A 10,560-nucleotide genomic window follows, 5' to 3' on the forward strand; every position below is an offset into this window, starting at 1 on the left:
AGATACGATATAATCACGCAAACCGAACACATAAAGGTAAGATTTCGATCTTAAAGTTCATGTTTTTATAGACGGTTTGCCATGAAACTTGAAACGATAATAGATCGGATCTAAACGAAGCGTAAAGTAGCGAACTTGATGCTATGACGAACCTAATAAACCCTTAAACATGTACGGTTCGTTTAAGATAAACCGTAGATCTTGTATCGAACGTCCTTAAGCTTAAAGGTCCAAGCTTTATAGTATATACGGGATATATATACGAACGAAAACGGTTAGGGAACGTTAGTGGGTGATGTCGAATCATAACAAGGGTATCAAAATCGCCAAAATGCTTGATAAAAACCAAACCCGTAGCTGAACTGAATAACTTCGCCTGCAAAGCTTAACTTCGCCTGCAAAGCTTAACTTCGCCTGCAAGCTTAACTTCGCTTGCAAGCAAGTTCGCCTAAAGCCAAGTTCGCCTAACTGTAACTTCGCCTGGTGATAAGTTCGCTCAATGCTTAACTTAGCTTAATGTTAAGTTCGCTTAACACTAAGTTCGCTTACAGTAAGTTCGCTTAATGTTAAGTTCGCTTAACACTAAGTTCGCCTACAGTAAGTTCGCTTAATGTTAAGTTTATTGTTAAGTTCGCTTAATGATAAGTTCGCTGGAGTTAGCAAATTAGAAAATAAATTAAAAACCTAATGAAAAATGTGTTAAGACAGTTAATGGAAATCAGCTCGACCCCAGCCAGGGGCTCTGCCCCTTGGACTCTGCTAGGGGCTGCCGCCCCTAGACCCCGCTGCCAGGGGCGCTGCCCCCGGACCCCCGTTCGTTGTGGGTTATATAAAGATAGAAATACAACATGAGTAGTAGTAGTTAATTGATACATGTAAATATTATACAGTTAGCCGTGCACAGCTCAAGAAGGGAATAACGATTAACGGAGAGCGTAACAGGATTCAGGTGGGTTTCTAGCCCCACTTCTGTGTTATGTTTTCGGGGCTGTGTGCATACTCTATATGTTTGTTAATACACTTATCCTAAGCGATAAGTGTATGCCTTATATGAATGATGTGAAATGTATGAATGATTGCTTGTTAGTACGTGAACGATCTTCGGATATTGCACGTACTGTCAGGTTGTAGTGTTACGTATAAGGTAAGTATAATGTATTTGCTTATATGTATGAATGCGATAAGGTTAACAAACGAAGGAAAGGCATGGTTGTATGGTAACGAAGAGGGACCAGACCCTAATAATATCTGTGATGTTAGGGCCCATACCCTAATAATATCTGTGATGTTAGGGACCAGACCCTTATAATATCTGTGATGTCAGGGACCAGACCCTTATAATATCTGTGATGTCAGGGACCAGACCCTTATAATATCTGTGAGGTTATAGGGCGAAAGGCTCTTTAAAACGTATGATTATATATGTAAAGAAAGTAGGAAGGTAAGAATGAAAGTGTATGCACTTATGTGTGTATGAAAGAAAGTTAAGAGGTTAAGTATGAAATGTAAGAAGGTATTGTATGAGTATGTGATTAACTAGAACTCACTCAGCGTAGCTGACTTTTAGTATGCACGCAGGTGAGTAGAATGGGGCAGGTAGCTTGAGGAGGACACATGGCAGAGTTGGACGAAGCTGGCATCTGAAGATTTTGCTATGATGTTTTATTTTAAAAGACTATGTTCTGTTTTTAAATAACTATGAATGCTCGATAAGACAAGAATTATGGTTATGGAATGTAATGGTTTGAATGTTTTTAATGTTCCGCGAATGTTTTAATTAACTCTGATATTTAGAACTGCGTTTATGAGTAAATCCAACACGAAAGTAGGGCTACCGGAAACGGGGTCTTACACATCAGATTAGGTTTGTGTATGCCCGTCCGTCGATAATGATAGTATTAGTGTCCGTTGTCCACTAGTGTCCATTAATGTTCATGTATTCGTTTGTCCATTAACGTGCATTAATGTCCATTGATGTTCATATGTTTGTTTGTCCATTAGAGTCTATTTATGTCCATGAGTGTTCGTTTGTCCATTAGTGTTCGTTAACGTCCGTTTACAATATTAATGGACGGGCACGGACAAACTCAATTTCTTAATGGACGAACACGGACATAAATTTTCGTTCGATAGAGTGTTCGTGAACCGTCCGCTTGTCCATTAAAAGCTTCACGGACGGACACGGACATGGTCTCGTCCGTGTACACCCCTAGACCAAATTGTCAGGGAGAAAAGTAAACTCATCAGAAAAAGAAATTAATATTACAACACAACTGGTTCAGCTTTAGGTTTATGCCAAGAACTCAGACACTGCAACTTAAAAGCTACATTTATAAGCTTCCAAGTGGGGTTCATATGATTTGACATACAACTATTTCTACTGTATTTATTAAGAAAAAATAAAAAGCCAACTCAACCCTTGATCACATTCTAGAATTCATTTATGATGTTCTACTATTTCCTTACTTAAGACCTTAAAAACAGTCTTAATAGAAGACATAACCTATGACAATTAGACAGAAATACCCCTGGAAGATGATTCAGCTTCCAAGTACTTGCACATCCTCTCCATCACCTCCCTACCCTTGGCACTGTTTTGCTGAAACTTCTCAACACATTTTTGCTCTATCTTTTCCGCCATTGATGCTAGCTTTGACAACGGCTTTATCCTTATGCTCGTTTCTTGTCGGCAAATTGTCCACCCGGTTGGATTGTCTGGGTGTGGCTCGTACCTAACAATTTTAACGTGTTTTTATATGCTCAATAATAAGTCAAATGAGTCTAAATTACCAAAAAAAATAGCTACAAACGAAATTGGTCAAAAGTCGTCTTAAATGTTACACGTAGGCCTGTAAAGGAACCGAACGTTCTGAACAAGTTGAGAGGAAGTTTATATATGTTAGGTCATTTAGTAAACAAAAAAACATGAACACAACTTTTTGTTTGTTTAATTAAATAAACGAATATGAACAAATGCCGCATTCGTGAATGTGCGTTCATTTATGTCTGTTGATGTTCGTTCGTTTATGTATAAGTATGCGTGTTCATCCGCTTATTTTCATTTAATTATTCATTCAAACTTATTTATTGCTAATATTAATTTGAAATCAATTTGATTTTCATACTTTAAAACCATCAGTTTAAATATATTTATTTAGTTTTGAAATGTTTGATGTAGTCATGTAACGATGAAGGTATTTTAGACTTTGATTTCGATATTCACTTTACTATCAACTCGTGTTCGTTCATGTTAGTAAACCGTTCAATTAGAATATCAACAAATGAACATGAACACGTTCTTTTTCTTAACAAACAAACACAAACAAGAAAATCATGTTCGTTCGTTTCTTCGGTTAAAGTTAAACAAACAAGCCACATTCATGTCCGTTCAGTTCATTTACTTAAAAAGCTCTGCAGCCCAAACTGACCTGCACATATAACTTTCCGTTTTTGAATTTCTGTTACCCAACTTGACCAACCCACATGTTTTACCAAATCTAATCATACCTAATCTTTTCTTCAACCTCCACGTATTTCTGCAGACTAATATTCTTGGTAGCAAGCTGCATTGACCGGGCTTTGGCATCAACGACAGTTGACTCAACACAATGGCATATATCTTGACCAACAATCTTGCGAAGGAACCATGGGCCAGGAGCGTGGATGGTGATGGCACGAGTGGTGTAGAGCTTACCCGAATCAGAGTCGAGCTTGTGGTTCAAGGTGTCAACTTGTAGGATGTGTGATAAGGTGCGTTTGTTCTCCGGGTCAGCAAACTTACGCCATGATGCAGATGTGACTCGTTCCCATGGGTGCTTGTATGTGTGCTCTTGTGAGTATGCTTTAACCATTTTGCGGATTTGATGGCTTGTTTTCACCTACATGAAGTTAGGAAACATTTCATAAATAATATAACTGATTTTAGTTAATTTATAAGACATTATTATCCATATAACTTCGTAACAGACTGATATTCATATAACTTAGAAAGAAAAATAGCTTAAAACTTTATCAATCACTTCATCATACATTAGTAAAGGATTATTATCTATATAAATTAGTTGATCTACTATAAACATCAGAATCAAGCTTCTTGTATATAGCTGACTTTATTTAACTTCTATATTTGAATGAAAGTTAATTAGTTAGTCAGTCAGTCAGTCAGTTACACTTTTCTTGTATAAAAACTAGTACAAAAAACCTAACTAGAAGCAATGCAGTAAATAGAAAATCATTGCACGGTATACCTAATTTTCTCTATTTATCTTCTCTATCTGGATTCGATTAGCTTTATTTTAGATAAGTTTAGATTTGCTATTAGGTTTAAACACAGTAAGATCCCGAATTTGTTTCATTTTCAGGCTTAACCTTTGGGCTGGTGATGATGAACAATGAATGTTGCTGATCTCTAGTGGATTTGTCACTAGTTTTAAACTTTTAGTATTAACTGGACGATTCTAAATGCTAATTCTATCAGATAATATATTATATTTGTGAAATGGTATTAATTTTAATTGTCTGTTTTAACTTATAACAGTATATATATTTTTATTTTTCCTATTATTGCGCTTTCTTGTCTCCAGTGCACTTTTTTGCTCGTCATTTATGCAACCGACGAGCCCTCTGCGCCTTGCCACTTTTGACTACTATGGTCAACATCAAGTCATCAGCAACCACAGAAGAAAACCCTAGTTGTTGCAAATAATTAAGCGTAGTAAACGCAGTTGGGGATTTGCTTCGGTTACAAATAACTTCAGATTTGTTCTTAGTTCTATGAAGGTTCATAAAGTTTCTACATATATTCACTACATTAACTGTCTTAAAGAATGCTGTTGTGTCCAGCGCACATATTGTCGTGCAATTTAGATAAGTTTCCTTGTAGACCAACAAGGAGTCGTCTTTTATACAGCAAGAATATTGCGCATAAGAATGGGATCTTCACAATTGCTTGAAAGCAAAATATGAAATCTTCCAAAACCCGTGATACAAAACATAAATGCATGTAAATATTATTAAACTTTATATGCTCATTTATCTTCCAAGTTCCAACCAAGTTGAGATGCATATATAAGTTCATATCTTCATGATTCACAATTTCATAATTTAACAGCTTTTTCCTGATTTCCTCTAATTAAAATGCATACTTTGTCTGTTCACATTTCCATCTTTTGCTAATGACTATGACAATAACACATAGCCCGACTCAATTACCACATGTATCGTTTGCAATCTATTTCCAAGTAGAGAAGAAAACATCTAAAGCCACATGCTATAACAAGTGCAATAATAAAAGCCCTAAATTAACTTTTCCAACTTTAAATAATTATTCAACACCATAAAATGTTGCAAAGCTTAATCACATTGACTACTGCAGAAAACGACTAGTTAAATCAATCAAACAAAATAAGAAGCAAAATAAGCATTACATCGTCACCAAATTGATGTCCAAAATCCAAATTAGTCAACTAAAAGTCAAAAACCATTCGCTACATAACTACACAGCTATTTGCTCCAAATGAAATGCATACTTTGCAGGTTCACGTTTCCCTCTTTCGCTAATCACTATGACAAAAACACGTAACAGTGTAACACTATTCAATTACCAAATGTATCATGTGCATTCTAATATCTACTGATTTCTCACAGACACATTCTAGAACAAGTGCAACTAAAATTTCAATTGTCCTAAGCACATTGCTCTTAATTCTCTTCCTTAGACACACCTAACTTTCTTAAAATCACACTAGCAGCTTAACGCGTTAAACATCCAAAAAGTTAAATCTAACATCTATCCATGTGAAACAAGGATACATCACAAATCACAAGCAACCACAGTTACCCTAAATTACATATGACAAGCTCTCCTTCCAAATTCGCATCATAACAGAAAGTGAGTACAAGTGAAGTGTGACAATATTGTAATAAGAGCCCTAAATTAACTTTTCCACCAATAACATGTTGCAAAACTTAATGAGACTGACTACTCAGAAACTGATTCAAAAACCAACCGTTTCATCCGATTTAATATTAAAACTCTATTCACTCCATATGGAACGCAATTTTTTTCCGGTTCACATTTCCCTCTCTCGCTAATCACTACGACAAAAACACGTAACACCATTCAATTACCACATGTATCATCTGCAATCTACTATCAACTGATTTCTATACACATTCTTTAACAGGTGCAATAAAAATCTAGGTTTTGGATCAAATACAATTTAAATTAGCATGCGAACTGTGCAAATCAAGTAATGTAATTATATATACAACATAGTGTAATTACATAATTACACTACATGTATATATAATTGCACTACTTGATTCGCACAGTTAGCACGCTTTTTATTTGTTCGTTAACTTTCTGTATTTCTTTTCCTTACATACAGACATTTTCTCGAAATCAAATGTAGCTCCACGCTACACTAACCGTTTAACGCGTTAATCCGCATCAAAAAATAGTTATCCTAACATATATATTTACATCAAGTCAGTATAACCTTAACATTCCAGTACTCATACAACCAATTCTCCTTCCAAATTCACATAACCGAAAGCGAGCACACATATACTGCAATACTATTATAATAAAAGCCCTAAATTAACTTTCTCCAACAATAAAACATTAACACGTTTCAAAACCTAATGCGATTGACTACTGCAGAAGCTAATACTCATCCACCGCTAATTATTAAACAAATAAAACATCAGATTATCATCAAATTGATATCGAAATCAATAAACGGAAACCGTAATATGTATAAATTAATCAGCAGCAGATTTACGATTAAGATTAATGTTTAATTAACAATTATTACGTCGAATTAAGATCAGAGCACCTGGTATTTGTAATTTGTAAATCCAAAGCCGCCTCAGAACGAAAGTAATAATATTAATAATAATAATAATAAAAATAAAAACGGATAAAGGAAATTGTTTACTTATATAGTTGGGCGATTGTTAGAGTGAGGCGGTGGTCTATGATGGTTTCGGTGGACGTGACATTATCAGTGTTCCACGTGTCATGGATGAATGAGGATGATCACTGATTGGGCCTACAATATTTTGGGCCTTAGTTGGAAATGCAGTCAATGTCTTAAATTTGAGCTCGGCAGACTAGCAGAGTGCTCATATGGGCCGAATAAATGAACGTCAAAATTAGTTATATTAGAGGTGAAGGTTTTGAGATAAACCTGGCCGGTTTTAAAATCGGTTTGATTTGGTTAATGGAAGTTGAAAGAGGAATTTTACGAAATTGAATTGATTTAAAATCGGTTTTTGGTTTCAATTAGGTTGGGACCTGATTGAGTAACCCGGTTAAAAAGATGAAATTTTTTTCTAATCTTTAGAATTTCAAAGGCATTGAGATGGTTACACGGAGTTACCGAATTACCGAGTGAGGTCAAAGATGATCAACATAGGAGAAGAGGCGAGATCTGTGTGAGGTCAACTTTTCTTAATATCCAATTTCAAGTATTAACAATAGGGCTACGAAAGATGGGTTACTGAACGGATTGTTGCAAGAGATCTTATTTTTTTGAAGTCTTTCAGGCTACAGCAGAGCATAAGAATAGTGTCTATTTTCTAAATTGTAATAGAAAAAAGTTAGCATGTATATTATCGATGGGATTTGTCATTTGTGGTCGATAACTATTCATATACTAATTCGCATTGGGCCCAAAAAAACTTACTATCTTTCTATATAAGAATAACATCTCATCTAATCGATTAAATATTTTGATTGAAGATGATATGCATAGGTGGTACGTCAGGATTCACCTAATACTATAAAATATGCGAAGTTTTTAAAAGCAATCCAATCCTATGCATGTTTGGTTTGGAAATCTAATCAGTTCAAATCAAAACCAGACAAGTTTAGAAACCGGTAACGAACGGTTTAAAACCATTTGGTTTATAACCAGCCACTCTCAAACCGGATTCTAGATCAATATAGAAACAGCTTTCGATATGCTCGAAATTGTGGCCCAGATAGCGATCCATCACACTATTTTATTTTATAATTTTATAATAATACTTTGCTGGAAAGTTGGTCCATCCACCATATGCTATACGTTTTCCTTTTTGACTTTTTTTCTTTTATTTATTCATTTTCAATTTTGCCAACCCAAACTTGAAAACGAAATAATAAAAAATAATAAATACAATATTAAAACAATATTAAAATAATGATAATAAATTTAGCACATCATAAAAGGTTACAGCGTTACACTAATCAATTGACAAAACTACCCTCAACTATTCATCAAATTCCACATCTACCCCCTCATCTCTTCCACCGGCAAACTCTCAATCCACCGTACGGTAAACCGTGACGTCATCACACCTTCCTTAACCGCCTCTGTTGAACTTTTGGCGCCATATTTTAACAACCGATTAATCGGACGATGCCGTCGTTGATATCCGATCGGTGAATTACACCTTGAGAATCTTCGCCGCTCTAACCACCGGATTCTCCCGCGCAATCGCCTCACGTCCGGCGGCTTTGTAGTCGTAGCTGCAGTCGTGGCGGTCGGAGTAACGGTGCTCGGAGCAGAACATGTCGCCGCAACGGCACCGGAATCCGATCAATCCGACCTTCCGTTTGCAACTTAAGCATCGATTCACCACGCGCCGCTTAGGACTGGCGCACGCGCTCGTCTCCGACGCCTCAAACCGTCGTTTTCTGGACGGATCTGAAGTTTCGGTTTCCGGCACGGCGGCAGAGTTAGGACGAAAGTCAACGGTAACGCCGGATTTGAGATCGGATATACGGTCAGTGAGGGAGATTGAAGGTGAGCATAAAGTTAGGGTTTCGGGAACCTTGAGCTCGGTTTCTTCTATCTTCTCTCTCTTTTGAGCCATTGATTGATTTTTGGGATGAGAGAGAGAGAGAGAGAGATGGGATTATTATTAAGTTTTAAAGGTGGGAGAGAGTTTGTTTATATGGGGTGAAATGACGGTAATGACCTTCTGGAAAGTTTAATTAATCGGTTGGATGTGTTCTGACAAATAGTGACGGGGAGGATAAGAAACAATTACCTGTCAAGGAAGGTATACTTCATCCAAACTAGAAAACAAATAACACATTGAATATAGCACACAATTTGAATATATTTTATTTTAAATAAACAAAAGATATTTTAAAATGAACCATTTTAAGATAGTCTAAAATTGTCTCAACTTCTGTTTAATATTAGAAATTGCACCTTCATATTCAAAATCGTGACGATGAGATTTATGAATCAAGATGATACATGGCGTCTATACTTATCATTAAATATGGGTTTGAGGTCCAAACCTATTGCGAAAATGAGTTTTGAGTTCAAAATCCGTTCACGATGAGTTTTGGATGCCTGCTTTTTAGTTTTTTTATTAGTTTATAAAACCTAATCGTTGACTCCAAAAAAATCTCATCGTTGCGATTGGATTTGGAGGGGCTATTTCTGGAATTAAGCAAAAGTAGGGGACATTTTTGAACTCTTTCTCCTAAAATTGGTCATGGAGGGGAAAACGCTCCTTCTTTCTCCATTGGGTGGAAACAAAGTTGGTCTCACCTTCTTCTACTTCAAGCGTTGTGCACAAAACGTTGAGGACTTTTTGAAGCCCAAAACTCATGCGAGGGGATTAAGGGTGGGGAACATCTGCTGCATATGGTCTTAGATGATAACAATAATTTTTTGAATGATTAATAAAGTTCGGCCACTCGGATAACACTAGTGACGACTTTCAAGTTCAAACATATTAAACACAATCAGAGTTTGTATAAGGTTCAAATTCAATGTTTCCATCACAATGCTTCATATTCCGAGAGAGGACTATCATGATTCATGAGTCACAACTATTGTCGTGACTTTGCCGATTAAACATGTCAGAGCTATTGTTAAACGATTAGCTATAACGACCCAAAACTAACTATTTCCATGTCATATTTTGGGTCAGAGATTGCTCCCCTAATTGCAACGAGTTATATCAATATTTTACAAACTAAAATTTGTATTTGAAACATTGCTTTGTAAATCAATTCAAAATAAATATATTTATAATATTACAATTTCGGGAGGACTTATGCTTCAGTGGTTATACCCTATGCAACAAAAACTGTATGCCCATACACGTGTAATCACCGCATCTCCGTCCAATCGTTATCTTCCATGCCTCCGGGTTCATTCAATATCATCGATACCTCTGTCTCCTCTTTAGGTATAACAACTACAGTTTCTTCAGTCTCCTATTGAGTTTCTCTCAAACGATGGCCATGATGAATCTTTAGTTTCTTGCTCTCTCTCCGATTGATCGTGTCACTGTTGTCGGGTTCGATTTCTGGACCCTTGGTGGCGGTGGTGGTGGTGCTTTCACCGTTTACTATTGCTGGGTTCGATTTCAAAACCACATATGGCGGTGGCGCTATGTCGCTTTAATCTTCTTACTACCATCCCGTTACAATCAGACGCGCTTGAGAAACAACAAGTACGTCCAATTTCTTTGGGCACCGGTGTGACTGATATGAAGCTAATTCACATTTTTCACGATCGCGCTTTACAAGCACACAGTTGTAAAGCA

The 10,560-nt window shown here is 36.4% G+C and overlaps 1 protein-coding gene and 1 pseudogene across 1 annotated transcript; both read right to left on the reverse strand.

Moving 5' to 3' along the window:
• Positions 1–2,230: 2,230 nt before the first annotated feature.
• Positions 2,231–6,971, reverse strand: LOC143572915 (uncharacterized). The gene is made up of 3 exons (XM_077057943.1): positions 6,840–6,971; positions 3,508–3,878; positions 2,231–2,732 (listed from the first exon to the last, which is right to left on the reverse strand). Exons 2-3 carry the CDS (start codon positions 3,849–3,851, stop codon positions 2,513–2,515), a joined length of 564 nt encoding a protein of 187 aa, XP_076914058.1. The 5' UTR covers positions 3,852–3,878; positions 6,840–6,971; the 3' UTR covers positions 2,231–2,512.
• Positions 6,972–8,433: 1,462 nt separating this feature from the next.
• LOC143572920 (zinc finger A20 and AN1 domain-containing stress-associated protein 5 pseudogene) lies at positions 8,434–8,862 on the reverse strand (annotated as a pseudogene).
• Between the last annotated feature and the right edge of the window lie 1,698 nt (positions 8,863–10,560).

Source organism: Bidens hawaiensis, unplaced genomic scaffold (assembly GCF_021521415.1).
Source record: "Bidens hawaiensis isolate Kalapana, Puna unplaced genomic scaffold, B.hawaiensis_p1.1 tig00026173_1, whole genome shotgun sequence".
Lineage (NCBI taxonomy): Eukaryota > Viridiplantae > Streptophyta > Magnoliopsida > Asterales > Asteraceae > Bidens > Bidens hawaiensis.

Bases quoted from the DNA above. Each gene is read 5' to 3' on its own strand.
- LOC143572915 (XM_077057943.1), bottom strand. From the start codon at position 3,851: ATGGTTAAAGCATACTCACAAGAGCACACATACAAGCACCCATGGGAA. The intron at 2,733-3,507 runs GTATGATTAGAT...TAAAATTGTTAG, and splicing joins GAGGTTGAAGAAAAGATTAG to GTACGAGCCACACCCAGACA.